Genomic DNA, 19467 nt, shown 5'->3' on the forward strand with positions numbered 1-19467 from the left:
ACAATCATTTTCTTTTCTTTTCTTTTCTTTTCTTTTCTTTTCTTTTCTTTTCTTTTCTTTTCTTTTCTTTTCTTTCTTTTTTTTTTTAATTATACCTTTTTATTTACAAGATATATGCATGGGCAATTTTTCAGCATTGACAATTGCAAAACCTTTTGTTCCAGTTTTTCCCCTCTCTCCCCCCACCCCTTCACCTGATGATAGGTTGACCAATACATGTTAAATATGTTAAAATATAAGTTAAATACAATATATGTATACTTGTCCATACAGTTATTTTGCTGTACAAAAAGAATCGGACTTTGAAATAGTGGTACAATCATTTTAAATTTCCATTATTAGTCTTGTTGTTGAAGAATCAGAACAAAAGAGAAAAATCACAAGAAAGAAAAAACAAAAAACAAAATTTTAAAAAATTTAGTATGCTTCAATCTGAATTCAGTTAGCAACAGTTCTTTCTTTGGGGATGGGCAGCACTTTTCATTGGAGTTGTCTTGGATTACTAGTCATTCACAGATTCATTCACACATTCACATTCACACTAGTCATTCTAGTCGTTCACAGATGATCATCTCACAATATTACCGTTACTTTGTGCGGAGTACATTTCACTTTGCATCATCCCATGGAAGTCTTTCCAGGTTTTTCTGAGCATTCTGCTCATCATTTCTTGTAGCCCAATAGAATTTTATCATAATCACCTACAAATGGTTTGTTTAACCATTTCCCAATTGATGGATATTCCCTCAATTTCCAGTTCTTTGACACCACAAAAAGAGCTTCTGTAAACATTTTTGTATACATGGGTCCTTTATTCCTTTTTTATGTTCTCTTTGGGATATAGACCTAGTGATGATGCATCAAAGGGTATGCACAGTTAAAGGGCAAATCGATAAAGCTTGACAGCATATTGGATATTAGCTATTTGATGAGGAAGAATGAAGAACTGAGAATGATTCTGAGGTTGCCAACCTGGGTGACCATAAACTTGGTGGTGCTCTCAACAGAAATAGGACAGCTTGGAAGAGTGGTAACTAGAGGGAGAGGAAAAACATTCCAATGTGAACATGTTAAATTTCACATGCCTGTCTTAAAGGATGGCCATATAGAATTATTTAGCAAGCCGATAAAAATATGGGACTGGAGCTCAGGCAAGATTAGTGAGAAGATTCCTCATCTGAGTTTTAATAGCCCACCCCCAAAATACTTGGTAGTCTGATTATAGCCTGTCTTATAAGTATTCTCATGCTATTTCATATATTTTGTGTTCTAGCCAACTAGATAGTTGGATGGCACAATAGGTAGAGAGAGGACTGATCCTGGAGTCAGAAAGATCTAAGTTCAGTTCTAGCCTCAGACACTTCTTAGCTGTATGATCCTAGCCAAGTCACTTAACTACTATCTGCCTCAGTTTCCTCAATTGTAAAATGGGGATAATAATAGCCCTTACCTTGCAAGGTTGTTGTGATGATCAAATAAGATTGTATTTATAAAGTGCTTAGTTCAGTGGCTGCCAATCAGGTGGTGGACTGCTAAAGGTTGGAGTGACTGTGGCAATTTCTTAAAATAAGACAACAAAGAAGTTTTCCTCATTGATGGACTCTTCCTTTCATAAAGATTTCTCTGTAGCATGATCGTGTAGCATTCTCATGTAGCATCTGTTTGATAGAATTTTACCCACAGCAGAACCTCTGTCAACATTGGAGTCAATCCTGAATCCTTGTCACTGCTCTAGCAATTAAATTTATGGGATCTTTTTCAGTATTATTGTGTCTCAGGGAATATAGGTAGGCCTAAGAAGAGGGAAATACTGGTTAGTCAAAATACATTTAATATTTATTGATTAAGATTACCATCTTATATGGGCAAACAATTACAACAGTAGCATCAAAGATCACTGATAATCATAACAGATATGATAATAATGAAAATGTTTGAAATATTGTAAGAATTACCAAAATATGCCAGTCACAGTGTAAGCACATGCTACTAGAAAAATGGCACTGATAGACCTGCTTGACACAGGATTGCCACAAATCTTTAACTTAGTAAAAAACAAAACAAAACAAAAAGCATTATCTGCAAAGTGCAACAAATCAAAGTGCAATAAAATGAGGTATTCCTATATATATTTTTTAATTTGGAATTTTTTTTCACAGTATATATGCATGAGTAATTTTTTTATAATATTATCCCTTGTATTCATTTTTCCAAATTATCCCCCCCTCCCTCCACTCCCTCCCCCCGATGACAGGCAATCCCATACGTTTTACATGTGTTACAGTAAAACCTAGATACAATATATGTGTGTAAATACCATTTTCTTGTTCCACATAAAGTATTAGATTCCGAAGGTATAAGTAACCTGGGGAGATAGACAGTAGTGCTAACAATTTACATCCACTTCCCAGTGTTCCTTCTCTGGGTGTAGTTATTTCTGTCCATCATTGATCAACTGGAAGTGAGTTGGATCTTCTTTATATTAAAGATATCCACTTCCATCAGAATACCTCTTCATACAGCATTGAAGTGTACAGCGATCTTCTGGTTCTGCTCATTTCACTCAGCATCAGTTGATGTAAGTTTCTCCAAGCCTCTCTGTATTCCTCCTGCTGGTCATTTCTTACAGAGCAATAATATTCCATAACCTTCATATACCATAATTTACCCAACCATTCTCCAATTGATGGACATCCATTCATCTTCCAGTTTCTAGCTACAACAAAAAGAGCTGCCACAAACATTTTGGCACATATAGGTCCCTTTCCCCTCTTTAGTATTTCTTTGGCATATAAGCCCAGTAGTAGCACTGCTGGGTCAAAGGGTATGCACAGTTCGATAACTTTTTGGGCATAGTTCCAAATTGCTCTCCAGAATGGCTGGATTCTTTCACAACTCCACCAGCAATGTATCAGTGTCCCAGTTTCCCCACATCCCTCCAATATTCATCATTATTTGTTCCTGTCATCTTAGCCAATCTGACAGGTGTGTAGTGGTATCTCAGAGTTGTCTTAATTTGCATTTCTCTGATCAATAGTGATTTGGAACACTCTTTCATGTGAGTGGATATAGTTTCAATTTCATCATCTGAGAATTGTCTGTTCATATCCTTTGACCATTTATCAATTGGAGAATGGTTTGGTTTCCTATAAATTAGGGTCAGTTCTCTATATATTTTGGAAATGAGACCTTTGTCAGAACCTTTACTTTTAAAAATATTTTCCCAATTTGTTACTTCCCTTCTAATCTTGTTTGCATTACTTTTAAAAATATTTTCCCAATTTGTTACTTCCCTTCTAATCTTGTTTGCATTAGTATTGTTTGTACAGAAACTTTTTAGTTTGATGTAATCAAAATCTTCTATTTTGTGATCAATAATGATCTCTAGTTCTCCTCTGGTCATAAATTCCTTCCTCCTCCACAGGTCTGAGAGTTAGACTATTCTCTGTTCCTCTAATCTATTTATGATCTCATTCTTTATGCCTAAATCATGGACCCATTTTGGTCTTATCTTGGTATATGGTGTTAAGTGTGGATCCATATCTAATTTCTGCCATATTAATTTCCAGTTTTCCCAACAGTTTTTTCCAAATAATGAATTTTTATCCCTAATGTTGGAATCTTTGGGTTTGTCAAAGATTAGATTGCTATAGATGTACCCTTTTTTGTCCTTTGTATCTAATCTGTTCCAGTGATCTACCGGTCTATTTCTTAGCCAATACCAAATGGTTTTGGTGACTGCTGCTATATAATATAGCTTTAGATCAGGTACACTTAGACCACCTTCCTCTGACTTTTTTTTTCATTAATTCCCTTGAAATTCTCGACCTTTTATTCTTCCATATGAATTTTGTTGTTATTTTTTCTAGGTCATTAAAATAGTTTCTTGGGAGTCTGATTGGTATAGCACTAAACAGATAGATTAGTTTGGGGAGTATTGTCATCTTTATTATATTTGCTCGGCCTATCCAAGAGCACTGAATGTCTTTCCAATTATTTAAATCTGACTTTATTTTTGTGGCAAGTGTTTTGTAATTTTTCTCATATAATTCCTGACTTTTCTTTGGTAGATGGATTCCCAAATACTTTATACTCTCAACATTTGTTTGGAATGGAAATTCTCTTTGTATCTCTTGCTGTTGCATTTTGTTGGTGATATATAAAAATGCTGAGGATTTATGTGGATTTATTTTGTATCCTGCCACTTTGCTAAATTTCTGAATTATTTCTAATAGCTTTTTAGCAGTCTTTGGGGTTCTCTAAGTAAGGTATTCCTATATTTTTAATAAGTGTCATTACATCCATTATATGTTACAGGTAAAGATGGGTAAAGAGTCTTTAAAGTACTCTTGATTACAGTGTCAACCTATTAATTTTGATTCAGAGATAGCTAAGTAGTGAGATGGATAAATGCTGAATCTGGAAATAGAAAGACCTGAAATCAAATGTAGTTGTGAGATTCTGAGCAAGCCCTTTAACCTCTTTCAGTTTGAAAAATAAATTGTTCTGTGGTTCAAATGAAATATTATTTGCAAAATATTTAAAAGTCTTTAAACACTATAGAAATGCTACCTATACAACAAATATTATGTTCTTATTCTGTGTAAGGCATTGTACCAGATGCTGGAGATATAGAGACACCAAAGGAATATCTGCCCATAAAGAGACTATATTTTACTAAGTTCAGGTGGAGAATGGAGTGAGAAGAAGATGGATTTCCCATACATTTAAGAAAGAAAAGTGTAATAACCATGTTAGTACCCTGGATATCTTAGAATCAGCTGGAGTCAGGATAAGCAAAAGTCTTTATTCTTGGCCTTTTGGGGGTCGCCATCAGGGGAATAGATATAGGAATCTCCACACCTCCTTTCCTCTCTCCACCGCCAAAGAATGATCCAACTTGTCCTACTCCACCCTCTGATCTCTCTCACACTTCTCTGTCTACACCTACAGATCCAGCCAACACAGAATAGTTGGGCAGGATCATTCTCCAAGCATACGTTAATAGAGTTTTGTCCAATTGGTAATTAGCTTTAAGTGCTTGGTTATCTAAGTGCATCTGATCAGTTCCAGCCTTTTACAGAAAAGGATACTAAAAGCTTCACAAATCAGGGAGGGAGTCATGTAGGAGGTGATAGCTAACTCAGCCTTAAAAATAAATAGGATTCTGAGAGGCACAGAAGAAGATGATGATGTATCATCACCATAGTGCATCAGGGTTTGCAAATGGTGGTCAGAAAGTGGCATGTAGACTAGGTCCCAGGCAAGATGATGATAATGATAATGATGCTAATATTTAAACAGCACTTAGAGAATGGAGAGAAAGGGAGGAGAGAGACTAAGAAAGAGAAAGAGAAAGGGACAGAAAATAGATTTAGACTCTAATTTGACTTCCTTCTCTGCTTTCTATACATGCTTCTCTTTCTCTTCCCCTCCCTCCCCCTGCTCCCCTCCATGGCAATCAATGAAAAGCTTGGATTAGGTGGTAAAGATTTTTTAATGTTTGTGGTAATATTCAAGGAGGTTTTTCTTAAGGTCTTGATATGTGATAGGGGAAAAGATGGCAGGACTGAACAGCTCCAGGTACCTGAACAAATGTGACCCCTGGACACAGATAGTATCAAAGAAGTTTAGAAATGAAAGAACCTCAGAAGCCATTCAGTCTACATCACACTGGAAAAAAGGAAAAAAAAAATCTTCATTACAACATACTGGACAGATTGTTTTCTAGCCTTTACTTGAAAACTTTCATTAAAAGGACACCAACTACCTCTAGAGCCAGTTTTTAAACAGTTTCAATAATTTTTCCTAATATCAAGCCCAAATTTGCATCTCTGCAGCTTTTGCTTAATGTTCTTAGTCTGCCTTCTGTGCCCCAACAGAAAAAGTCTGAGCCCCCACATGGTAGGTCTTCAAAAATTTGTAATAATTGTTATGATACCATCTAGATCTTCTCTTCTCCAGGCTAAAACATCCACAATTTCTTCAATTAATCCTTATATAATGTGACCTTGAGATCTTTCAGCAATCTGATTCCTCTTTATATTGGGAGACATAGATAATGGACACTTGACAATTGCATGAAGATTGGCAAAGAAGACAAAGATGAGAATAGTCAGTATTAGGTGGGGTTATGGAAAGATGCACATAATAATGCATTGCTGGTAAACCAGTGAATTTGTTCAAGTATTCTGGAAAGCAATTTGGAATTATATCGAGAGTAATTAAAATGTTTATACTTTTCTGACCCCAGGTATCCCACTTTTAAGTATATATTCCAAGACCATCAATATCAAAGAGAAAGGCTACATATGTACCAAAATGTTTATAGGACCACTTTTTTGTGGGGAAAAATAAAAAAGAATTAGAAATTGCTTGAGGAATGGCTAAAAAGTTGTGATACAGCTCTTAAAATTACTATCCTATAAGGAATAAAAATTATGAATACAGAGAAACATGGGAAGAATTATATGAACTGATTCAAATCAAAATAAGAAAAACAAAGAAAATAGTATATAAAGTGACTATAACAATGTAAATGGAAAGAATAACAACAGAACAATTGAAACTGAATTTATAATGGTCAAGCTTGCCTTCAAAGAAGATATAAGAAGGGGCATCTTTTGCAGAAGTGATAACTATGAATATGAAACTGTATGAAATATCAAACCTTTTTGATATGATAATATTGCTGATTTTTTTCTTTCCTTTTAAAAAATTCTTTGTGATAAGAAATAGTTCTTTAGTGGGGTAGGGGAGGAGTATAGTGGCAAATATTAAGTTAATGTAAAAAAAAGATAATAAAATGCATTTTTATTTCTTTTTATTTCTTTTTTTTTTAGTTTTCAACATTTACTTTGATAAGATTTTGACTTCTAATTTTTTTCCCCTCACTCCCTCCCTTCCCCACTCTCCTCACCAAGATGATAAACAATTTGATAGAGGTTAGGCATATATAATCATATTAAACAAATTTCTACATTGATCATATTGTAAAAGAAGAATCAGGACAAAAGGGAAAAAGCATGAGAAAGAAGAAACAACAACAAAGTAAAAACAATATGCTTCAATTTATATTCAGACTCCATAGTTCTTTCTGGATTTGGATAGCATTTTCCATCATGAATCTTTTGGAATTATCATAGATCATTGTGTTGCTGATAGGAGCTAAATCAACCAAAAGTTGATTATTGAACAATGTTGCTACTGTATACAGTGTTCTGCTGGTTTTACTTGCTTCATTCAGCCTCAGTTCATTTTCTGAGAGCATCCTGGTCATCATTTTTTATAGCATGATAATGTTCCATTGCATCCATATACCATAACTTGTTCAGGCATTCCCCAACAGTCTTTCAATTTCCAATTCATTTTCAACAAAAAATATTTTTGTATACCTGGGTCTTCCCCCCCTTCCTTTTTTTTTTTTTAATGATCTCTCTGAGATACAGACCTAATGGTATTGCTGGGTCAAAGGGTATGCACAGTTTTATAGCCTTTTGGAGGCTCCAAATTGCTCTCCAGAATGGTAAGATCAATATCCAATTCTATTAACAATGTTTTAGTGTTCCAATTTTCCAACATCTTCTTCAACATTTATCTTTTTCTTTTTCTTTCACATTCGTCAATCTGAGAGGTATAAGATATGTACCTCAGAATTGTTTTAATTTGTATTTCTCTAATTAATAGTAGTTTAAAGCATTTTTGCTTGTGACTATAGATAAACTTTAATGTCTTTATCTGAAAATTGCCTGTATCATATCCTTTGACTATTTGTCAATTGGGAATGACTTGTATTCTTATAAATTTGACTCAGATCTCTATATTTTAGAAATAAGATTTTTATTTTAAAAATGACTGTAAAAGTTGTTTCCCATCTTTTTTCTTGTCTTCTAATTTTTGGTTGCATTGACTTTAAAAATGTGTTTTTTTTTAAAAGGTTGTTGCATCCATTCACCTCATCTCAAACCAGTGTTTATTAAACACTTTTATATGCAAGACCAAGTGACAAAGTAGATAAAATATTGAATTTAAAGTCAGGAATGTTTGGGTTCACACTCTATTGTTGACATCCAATAGCCCTGTATCCAAGAGCAAGTCATTTAAACTGTCTGGACTTTGTATAATTCTCTAAGTTAGAAGTGAATTGTGATTGCTATTCATAGGAGTTCTCCTGTAGTGACTTCCAATGCTAATGAAATCACCAGTTCTTCATGTATTCTCTTATGTGCAAAGTCTTATGGTTAGAAACTAAAGATGGATATAAAGATGAAAATAGCATTCAGTCCGTGCTCTCAAAAAATATATATAATCTGAGAAGGAGATGAGGATTATATGACACTATAACAATACAAAGCAAAAGTATTGTTGTAAGTGTTTTAAGAAATTTGAAGAGGGGGCAGCTAGGTGGCAGCTAGGTGGCGCAGTGCATAGAGCACCAGCCCTGAATTCAGGAGGACCAGAGTTCAAATCTGGCCTCAGACACTTAACACTTCCTAGCTGTGTGACCCTGGGCAAGTCACTTAACCCCAGCCTCAGGAAAAAAAGGGAAAAAAAAGAAATTTGAAGAGGAAGAGATCTTTCCTGAATGAGCAGATGTGTGTGTGTTTACATGTGATTGGCTATTAGCCTTTGTTCTCAAAGAGGACCAAAAAGACATGACTATGTTAGAGTCAAGTTTAAAATGTCTCCAATTGGTTGATCAGACCAGCAGGTTCTACCACAGGCCAGGCACAAATACTCTATGTGGATATTTGGGGTAGATTCTTTAAATTTGCATATCTTGCATATCTTTTGTTCTACTTCAATTCTGCTTTGCTTATAGAGCAAAAGAGATCGCATCTGACTTGGAATTTGGATTAAAAGTGATGAGAGTTAGGAAAGAAGGAACCCCTTTTGGTTCAGCACAAGGATAGTCTAGTGACGGTGCAGAGTCCCCTGTAAAGGAATTTACAGGCCTGAAAACCTAGATTGGGTTTGGAAGTAAGGGTAAAGGTAGAAAGACGCCAGGGCCAGAGCTGGTTGCCAGGCGGACAAGAACCCTTGACATGGCTGATGTAAGAAAGCCATGTTCAGGCTCCTAAAAAGAGTGGGCTTCCAGGGTTCCCCTTTTTATAATCTTGAAGGTGGGTGGAGTCCCAGGCTCCTGGCAGGTTTCGGCCAGGGTTAGCACTGAATAGAATTCAATGGGTTTTTAGAGAAGGAAGAAGCTGTTTGTGGGGGTTGGGGAAACCTGAGCAGATAGTGGGGGCTGGGAAAGCCCAAGTTAGTTCAGATCCTGTGGGGGCTGGGAACCAGAAAGGAATCTTAAAGGGACCTCAACCCCCATCAAATGGACTTTAACTGGGCAGTTAGATAGCCCAATGCATAGAGAAAAATCTAGAGTCAGGAAGATTTGAGTTCAAATCCAATCTCAGATACTTGCTGTGTGACCCTGCCTCAGTTTCCTCATCTGTAAAATAGGAATAATGACAGCACCTACAACCTTCCAGGGTTCTTTTTTTTTTTTTTTTTTTTTTGTGAGGATTAGAGATATAACTATAAAGGACACAGCATAGTGCCTGGAGCGTAGTAAATGCTATTTAAATGTTAGCTATTATTGTTTTTACACTGGCCAAGATAGAGGAAATCTATCACAAACATGGGAGATGAGAAACTATGTGTCATAGGCATAAAGACAGAAGAAGGAAGTTTGAGAAAGGAAAGAGAGCAGGGTAAAATTTTGATAAGTTTAGCAAGAGGGTAGGTTGGAGCCGGATTATGGAGGGCATCGATTGCTGAAATCAGCAATTTATATTTTATTGTGTAAGCAATGCCGAGCCATGGATGCTATGCTCTGATGGCAGGAAGACCAGTTAGGAGGCTTTTTAATTGCTTAGGAGAAGCCACAGGATTATCGATATAAAGTTTGAGGGAAACTTATGAGGATATTTTGTTTAATTCTGTCATCTACAGATGAGGAAATTGAGCCCTAGAGAAGCTAAGCAACTTGGTTTAAGTCACATTGGTGGTAGAACTCAATTTAATAATAATAATAATAATTAGTATTTACATAGTATTTTACTAGTGCCAGGCACTATGCTAAGCACTTTCCAATTATTATTCATTTGATCCTTAAAACACTCCTGGAAGATAGGTGCTATTATTTGTCCCCATTTTACAGATGAGGAAAACTACCTTGTTTTAGTAGCTTTTTCTCATCATATCCAACTCTTTTATGATCCTTTTTGAGGTTATCTTGGAAAGTTACTGAAGTGATTTACCATTTCCTTCATTTTGCAGGTGAGGAAACTATTTAACAGGGTTAAATGATTGCAATTAGCTTGTGCTCAGAGTCACACAGTAAGCATCTAAGGCTGGATTTGAACTCAGATTCTCTGATTTCAAATTCAGCAATGTTCCACTGTCACATGTTTCCTGAAAGTAAAGGCCAAATGAGTCACTGCCCATAGTCTATGCCTAAATGATTTATGATTCCCCTAAAACAAGTCACAGAAAACCCTGGGAGCCTAGTCTATTAGGAAGTTCTCATGGGAATAGGGTGAAGGCTTTAGATTGTTGTAGAGGAAATTGGTAGGGTTTAAAATACTTGGTCTCTGAGGTCTTTTCCTAATTCTTTTCTGGAACCCAAAAGTTACTTAATGGTTCCTCTTATTTATACAGCTCAAGTAAGATTTTCAGACATATGTTTGAGAATCCAAAGGAAGATGATGCTGTTGAAAGACCAGTAGATTTGGGGTTCATTAGACCTGTCTTCAAATTTTGGCTCTGCCATTCAATCTAAGTCTTGGTTTCCTCCTTTGTAAAAAAAAAAGGTAGTGGATTTAAGAAGTCCCTTTCATCTCCAAGTCAATGATCTGAAAAATAAAAGCACTGAGTCTGGGACACATTTCTAGCCATCTGGGAAGAGGATTTGATCCACTCCTAACTAAGTTGAGTTGCCAGAAGTGTGTCTGTTTAGGGTGAAGAAAACAGTTGAAATTTTTGAAGGAGGGAGATTTGGATGGTCATAGCGTCCATGTCCAGGTGATATCTAAAGTGCAAAGGAAATGTCCTCCAATAAAGTTAGAAAACAAGCCTATTAATCAATCCTAGCCTTCTTTCTCACCTCTTTTAATTTAACCACAACTATCAGTTTTTCATTTCTGGTGCCAGAAAATTCCTCATATCAGAGCAGATGACCAGTACCCAGCACCCCAAATAATTAAAAAAGATTACTCTATCTTCTTTTGCTTCCCCTTACCTTGTCACTTTATGCCTTGTAACGGCTTGAGTATGTGTGTGGAGGAGGAGGGTAAGCAGCTGGAAGAAATTGAACATTTTCCCAAGGGACAGTTGGAGACAAACTGACTCATGTTGGTTGGGTAGGAATCTTCCAGGAAGTCTCTGGCTCTTGGGATGGGTGGAGATTTCCCTTCTGCCTCTTGTCACCCCAGGGCAATGGGGAGATGGTGGTGGGGTACTAGGAAGTTTCTTGGGGAGTAAATGATTATCTTTAGATCTTATCCTGTCAGGCAGGTGTAACTAGTGGTGTTGTCACCCTCTTGTAGTCTGCAGAAAGGAGAACAGGCAACTTGCTACTTCTCATAGAGTCTAACATGTCAGACCTGGCTAAGACAGAAAGCCTGTGGGAAGTGGGAAGAAAAAAAGCAAAGCAGGAACTAAGCTTTTAAAACACTTAAACCAAAGGAAATCACAATAACATGGGATGAGGAAAATGAAAGGCTCTGGGAAGTCACCAGGAATTTGATTCTGTGTGTTGGTTTCCAAGAAGCTAACTTAAGCATCTCCTGGTGGATATTAAAAAGAAGCTTTGAGACTCAAACCACTAGTGGGGGGAGGGAAAGAAGGAGGGAGGGAGGGAGGGAAGAAGGGGAGGTGTGGAGGCATGCGCACCAGAAACTTCAGGCTGTAGCTTTAAGATCATCTCAGGGAAAACTTGGACTTTACAGTTGTCCTGCGTGGGGTGGACTATTTGGGGGCTGTTGGATTTTTTTTTTAGGTCATATGTCCAGCCCCTTTTCCCTTTGCTTTTAACTTCTCTTCCTTTTATTTTTTGTACTGTTTCAAAGAGACAATGCTACTTCAGTTTAGAGCACAAACATATGATCAGCACATGGAAATGTGGTAATTTGTATGCATTCATGATTGCAACAGATTGAAGAAATTAGACCAGACAAAGAGCTGTTTTGGAGGAGGAGGAGGAGGAGGAGGAAGAGGAGGAGGCAGAAAGAGGGAGGGAGTGGGAGGTGAGAAAAGGGACGCCTCCAAAAAAAAAAAAAAAAAAAAAAAGGGAAGGCCTTGATACTCCTGCTTCTGCTAAATATATCCTGTAGTAATGGAGAGAGACCGGATCACAGGTAGGCAATCAACTTTCTCCCCCCTCCCCTATTTATTATTTCTCCCCCCTCCCTTCCCCTCTCTTTGACTCACAGCACTGAAGTTGAAGGAAAGAAGCAGCTGAGGGTCAGTTTAATTCATTTTTCTAAAAAGTTTTTGCTTTTCTTCTTGATCCTTCCAAATTTTCTGAACTCTGTCATTCCAGAGGGAGGGGGGGGACACGCAGCTTTTTTTTTTTTTTTTTTTTTTTTTCCAGCGTCTGGATTTCATTTGAGACCTGCTTCTTCCATTCGTTTTGTTCTCTTGTTCATATTCCGATCTGCTACACTGGATCCTGAGAGGACAGTGAAGGCTGAGACTTAACTCTGGTTCCGGGGAGAGACAGATGGGGGGAGCTTGGTAATTGTGTGTTTGGTTGGTCGGTTGGTTTGCCTGCCTTTGTGGTTTGTGTTTTTGCTGTTTCTCAAGATCTGTTTTCAAGGTCGTGTTTTTTTTTTTTTTTTTTTTTTTTTTCTGTGAAATAGTATTTAAGTTCTTTTTTAGGGAACCTGATTACAGGAGATGAGGCTGGTATTGCCCCAACCAGGGTCTGTGTGTGTCTTCCCAGCAGGGAGGGATTTTTTGCCTGGGGACAGCCTTAGGTAGAAAAACCGTTATTGGAGGTATGGGAATGGAAGTAGTACACTGTAGAAACTGTGCTCATCTTGGGATATGTGGCACCAAAAATAATCCAAAAATAGCCACAAAAAGTTTTGTGACAATTTGGGAGAATCTATTCAGAAAGCACCATGGGATTCAATGAAACATTATGTATGGAGCTGTGTTTATTTAGATGACTGGGGAATGAGCAAATAATTTTCATTAAGCCCACATTGGCAGAAAAAGGCAAAAAAAAAAAAAAAAAAAGAATTTTAAGTGTTCTTGAAGGAAGTAAGGAGAGATGAAAGATTCAGGTATTCTGAATGTTTCAAGCATTCACCGTCAGTTCAGAAAGCACAGACTACTGTTGCATTTCCTTTGGTTGTTGGCTACTTGTTGATGTCTGCTTCTTATTTTTCTGTTCCAGAGGCTGAAGAAAGGTATTACCTTAGGGATCCTTCTGAGAAATGGATCCTTTATGACCTAGTTCAAAGTTGGAATGCATACCTAGATTTAGTATTAGGATTGGCAGGGAGGTTGCTCTGGGCACTGTTGACAGGAGCTTCTGTGTATATGTGTCTCAGTGCTTGCTCTCTTTATAAGTAAGACCACAGGGAGGCGAGGCAGCCACGCAGTCAGGGTGGAGGGCAACAGCTGGTATTGAAACCTATTTGTACTTTCCATGTTTGAGCTTGGTGATGTGGGCCAGCTGGGCAGTTTGACTGCGGTTCTGTAGTTGCTGACAGAAGTCTTAAATGCATAGAGATATATACCAACTCAGCTAACCAAACATAGCCTGGAGAAGAAATAGAGAATAGGGTTTTCTGGAAGGGGATAGCAGGGGCTGGGATGGGATAGACAGACTATCTTGGTTTAGGATCTAGCACTATGGTTAGATAAAATTGAATGGGCTAATTGCCCCTTACTCCAGACCAGTGGTCTGCAAACTAGGTTTTTTATATTTTTGAGTACAATAAAGCTTTATTTAAAAATGTAAATGGGAGCTTAATATGCAACCCCTGTTCTAGATTCCGAAAGCAAAGGCCTTCTCAAAAGAGTAATGGGCATTTGCCTAAGAACCCACTGAAGCAGTCAAGCCCTGTCTGCCAGCTTCCTAACTTCATTGCCAAGTTCTGCCATTTCTACCTTAAGACCTTATCTCATAGAAGCCCACTACCATTATTATGGTGTATGCCATGATTATAATATATCTGAATTATTTTTACAGCCTCTTGGCTGGTCTCTGCCCCAAATCACTATCCTCTGCTCAGCTGTACAATTGATCTTACTAAAGTATAATTTAACTGTGTCACCCTCCTATTCAATTAACTTCGTGGATCAAATATAAAATCCTCTGACTTTAAAAGCCATTCCTATCTTTAAAGTTTTCTTACACCTGTCACCCCACCACCACTGCCCATACCTATTCTTCTATCCAGTGACAACAATCCTTGCTGTTACTCACATAAGATTTTGGATTTTAAGTATTTTTCACTGTCTGTTCCCCATGTTCTGAATACTTTTCTCCTAATTTCTACTTCCTGATTTCCCTGGCTCTCTTCAAGTTTTAATTAAAGTCTCTCCTTTGATGAGAAGCCTTTCCCATTTCTCCTTAATCTTAAGGCTTTCCCTCTAAGATAGTTTCCAATTTACCCCATGTATTTCTTGCATGCTGTTCCCCTCCCCTCAGTTGACTATGAACTTTTTCTAGCAAGGACTGTTTTTTACCTTTGTTATCTTCATCAATAAGGTCAAGCCTTTTAGTAGAGTCTTCCTAACTGCTCGTTGACTGGACTTGTTACTGTGAACTCTGATGGTAATAGACCAGAATTCAAAGAATGCTAGGTCTAGGAGGGAATTCAGAGATTCTAATCCTAATCTCACCCATTTTATAGAGAAGGAAACTGAGAATCAGATAGGATCAGAAATGGAAATGAGAATGGGGGTTGGAGGGAAGATATTGGGTGGTTTTGGGAGGAGGATGGATATTTACTTAGGTCCCTAGCTCTAACATTCTATGATTATGCATTAACACAGAGGCCTAACCAAGACTCTAGACCTTATTTACCAACTTTCATGAGATTAAAATACAATGTCTTGGCAAATGATGAAGTTTTCTCCATTCCTTTTAAAAGCTCAACAAGATGAGAAGCAGTATGGTATGACGGCTAAAGAGCCAGCTTCTGAATTCAGGGAGGACTTGGATTCAAGTCCTGCTTGTGATGAATACTGGCTATGTAACTCTGGGGATAAAAGGAATTCTTCACTGGGAACTCTCTATCTGTAGAAATCATTCATCTGGTAAAAATATAACAAAAAACCTATCCCAAATTCATTGAGCTGTTTGCTCAAATAACTGACATTTTGTGATAAAGGATTGATTAGACCTTCTGACATGTTCATTTTCTTTAAAAAAAAAAAAAAGGTATTTTATTTTTCCAAATACACATAAAGATAGTTTTTAACATTAATTTTTGTAAGCTTTCTGTTCTAAATTTTTTCCCCTCCTTCTTTTACCTCCCCTCTCCTTAAGACAGCAGGCAATCTGATGTAGGTTAAAAATGTGCAATTCTTTTGAAATGACATGTTCATTTTCAAAAAGAAGAGTGTTACACGGGAAGTCAGTAAATCTGGAATCTAGTTCAGACTTTAGTGAGTGACCTTTTAATGCTTGACTGATACTTCCTAATAAATGAGAGAGTTGGACTAGATCTCAAAGGTTCATTCTGGTTCTGTGGCTTTATAATTGAACTGTTGTATACCATAACTAGTAATGACAAGTTAATAAAATTCTTTTTCCTTCTCCCAAGCTGTTCTATTCCTTCATTGTATGATCTTAGTCCTGTATGAGTGGGCTTCTTTTCCTATAATCCTTAAGTTGCTTAAAATTTTTCATAATATGGCATAATACTGGGGACGCCTAACTTTATTATCCTCTGCTTCATCGTCAAGGACAATTGAGGACTATCCAAAGAAAGAGTCTGTGGTAGTGAGGAAGGTTGGGAAGATATTCCTTCAATTGTAATTTCCCATTAAGTTTCTAACATTTGCTTAGGACACAAGTTCCAGAGATGTCTTCAAGATTCTTCAGGGCTTCAATGTTGGAATAAAGAGCAGTTGTTAGGATGGATCATTGTTGATGGAGAGTGTGTGGTAAGGACAAAAGTACTACCCTTCTGATAATTCTGTAGTGAGCTCATGCCTGGGAGAGAGGATTTTTTGAGTAAGTGCTGGGGAGAGCCAATGGCCACTGATTTGGGAAGAACCTGGTTTTGGCCTGTTTTGCAAACTGAAAAGCCAGCTGGCTCCTTCTGCCTGCCACCCCCAATCAAGTATTGCTAAGGTTTTCTCTTTCCCCAGAAAGCTGTCATTGGGCTGAAATTAGTTGCTGTTCCATGGCTTGAGAATGAGTCATAAGAGTGAGATGACTGGACTGATGAGACATGAAGGAACGGACTTTTCCCAGCAGATCACTGGAATCTTTTTTTTTTTTTTCCCTTCTCATTTTTCCTTTGTTGTTGGACACCCTCTGTGACTTTTACAAATTGTGCAGTTTTATCTTGTTCCAAGAGCTAGTGTGAAATGGGTAGATGGAATTGGGCATCTCCAAGTGGGGAATTTTCCACTGGAACAGCTGTTACTTGCCTCAGGCTGGTAAGCCTGTTGAGCAGCTGGGCAAAGAATCATGCTTTAGAGGCAAAAATGGCGAATTGATGGTGGTGAATACTGAAACTTGTCCATGTCACTTACTAGCATACATATCAGAGACTGTTCTGTATTCATCCATGAATATAGGTTTAGGGGCTTACCAGGTTATTTACTGAATACCATCTTAGGGCCTAACATGGTAATTATGTTGGAAATATATTGACGTTCTTCTCTTGTGTGACTATGTAGCTCGTGCTGTGTGTGTGGTGTGTGTGTGTGTGTGTGTGTGTGTGTGTGTGTGTGGTGCTGATATTTGCCCCTTTTTTGAAAAAGGGAAAGAAAGGGGCAGGATGCAGGGAAATTTCTGTAGAATATTTCCTTGCACGGGTGGGCAGCATACTGACTAAATTGATCATAAAGATTTTATTTTAAATTTAGTTTAACTCTAATCTTTCTCTTCTTCCCTAACTGTAATACTTTGGGAAATATTTGAAGGTCCAGTTTCAGATGCTTTTTAATATCTAAGGCATTGTACTTTCAATAACTGGAGTCTTTGCCGGCCTCTAGTCTGAGCCACCTAAGCTATCCCAACCTCTCTCTTCCTTCCCCCCCACATTCCCCTGCCTTGAATTTCAGGAGGATCCATATATGAATTAGTGTGCGTTCTGCTCATCCTCTGGCTGTTGCCATTCACCAGATGCTGGAGGTGGGGGTGAGAAGACAGGATTGCAATGTCAGAACCATTTTAGCACCATGCAAAGCTTTGTGGATACAAGCAACTCACTCTTTTTTACCTTGTTCATCTCTTGTGCTCTCTTGGCCTGCTGAAACTTAGAAATGCATACAAAAAGCAGTTTCTCCTAGAATTCCCTTAGGCTAGTGTTAATATTCTCCCAAATTGGGAAAACTGTTTCTTCTAACTATGAATATGGTACCAAAGGTCCCATAAAGGGACCTATTGTTGAAAGTGTGCTAAACATGAAATCAGAAGGTCTATGTTTTAAATCCCACTGCTGTTCTTTAATATTTTTGTGATTTTGAGTAAGTCACTTAACCTGTTTTATACTCAATTTGATCATCTTTAAAATGGGGATAATAATATTTACCTACCTAACTGGGTGATTATGTAGATCAAATGAGATAACAGTTTGGGTATTGTTATTACCTGCAAAGCACTATGTAAGTATAGACTATTAATAATGATAATGATAAATTATAAGATGAGTTTGGCATCCATATGTGGATAAGTCCACAAGGTAAGTAACACATTTATTGAGTGTGGCAGTATGTAATCAGTTAAAAAGAATTTATGCAGGGCTTGTAATGTGCCAGGTACTGTACTAAATTCTGAGGATACAGAGGAAAGCCAAAAACAGTCCTTATTTCCTAGAAGTTTACATCCTTCTCTTGTGGAGAAATATGTAAAGGAATAGTTTTGGACAAGATAAATACAGAAGAGATGGAGGATAATCTTTAAGGAGAAGCCTCTGACAGCTTGGAGAGACCAGAAAAATGTCTTCTGCAGAAGATGGCATTCAATCAACTAATCAATAAACATTCATTAAGCACCTATTTTGTGCCAGGCATATGTTAAGAACTGAGAATTTAAAAAGATGTGAAACAGTCCCTGCCCTCAAGAAGCTTACAGTCTAGTGGAAGGAAACCAAGGAGTAAGAGGGGGAAAGTGAGAAGGTAGAGCAGCTAGCCATGAGTTTGTAGAGGGTCCAATCTGTAGCATTCTTCTCTAAAATATAATTTTTCTCTGAGAGCAGGTTTCTTGGGGGGCTTTTGGGAGCAGCCTTTGTTTCAGTTCAGTGTAATCACCCCAAATGCAGCCAGGTATTAAAGTCAAAATCCTTTATTGTCTCCTTCAAAGTCTTGTCTCCTTCCTTGGGCCCCGTTAGCTTTCTTAGAGACCTAGCTCTCTCCTTGGTTCCGAGAGCTCCTGCCACTAGTCCTTTGCCTCTGCCAGCTTATTCCTCTAGGTCCTTCAGAATGAGTTTCTAGTGGGCTTATCCTTCCTGGCTCTAAGACCTCCTCTTTATATGCTCCCCACTGAGTATTCACCAATCATTATATCACTTAGAAACCATTATTTGTTGTAGGATTAAATCAATGCTAAACTACATTTAAATGTACATTTAAATTGTCTCCTCCATTCCACTTAGTACCTTGTTTCAAGTTCTAGCCCATAACATCTCCTTGTAGGGTTAAGTCAATCATACTGAACCAGGCTAAATTAGATAATTATTGTCTCTATCAATTCTACTGTCTTAGTACCTTGTAAGAATCCTAACACCAATCAGCATAAATTCGTGATTTTTTTCCATTTTCATTCAGTCAGCCAGTGCAAAAGCTCCGAAATGGAAGATGGAATCTTTTTGTCCAAGAAACAGTAAAGCTAGATTGTACTGTCCTTGGAGCAGAGTAAAGAGTAAGAAGACTGAAAAGGGAGGAAGAGCTCATGTTGCAAGGAATTTTAAATGCCAAACATATGATTTTCTATTTGATCCTGGAAGTAATAAGGAACCACTGGAATTTACTGAATAGGGCAAAATGACATGGTCAGACTTGTACTTTAGGAAAATAATTTTGGCAACAGTGAAGAATGGATTGGGGTGAAAAGATACATGAAACAGGGAGTCCAATTGGAAAACTGTTATAGTAGTTCAGCTGAATGTGATGAAGATCATAGGAGTGTGAGTGGAGAGAAGGAGATGATAAGGTAGGAATGATATAATTTGGTAATGCATTGGATATGTGGGGTGTGTAAAAGTAAGGAGTCAAGAATGCCAACATTTGGACTTAGTAGGCTAGGAGGGTTGATGATGGCCTCCCAATGAT

General features: G+C 37.5%; 1 protein-coding gene across 2 annotated transcripts in view; it reads left to right on the forward strand.

The window, feature by feature from the left end:
* Positions 1–19467, forward strand: part of SEPTIN9 (septin 9) — a 341706-nt gene that overhangs the window by 60408 nt on the left and 261831 nt on the right. Inside the window, exon 1 of one of the 2 annotated variants that reach the window (XM_074260231.1) lies at positions 12021–12356. The exons of the other annotated variant lie outside the window; for it this stretch is intronic. Coding sequence (XP_074116332.1) covers positions 12335–12356 — 22 coding nt within the window. The 5' untranslated portion in view covers positions 12021–12334. Of the gene's footprint in view, positions 1–12020; positions 12357–19467 lie in introns of those variants that run through there. 2 annotated transcript variants of the gene reach the window in all.

The sequence above is a fragment of the Sminthopsis crassicaudata genome, chromosome 4 (assembly GCF_048593235.1).
Source record: "Sminthopsis crassicaudata isolate SCR6 chromosome 4, ASM4859323v1, whole genome shotgun sequence".
Lineage (NCBI taxonomy): Eukaryota > Metazoa > Chordata > Mammalia > Dasyuromorphia > Dasyuridae > Sminthopsis > Sminthopsis crassicaudata.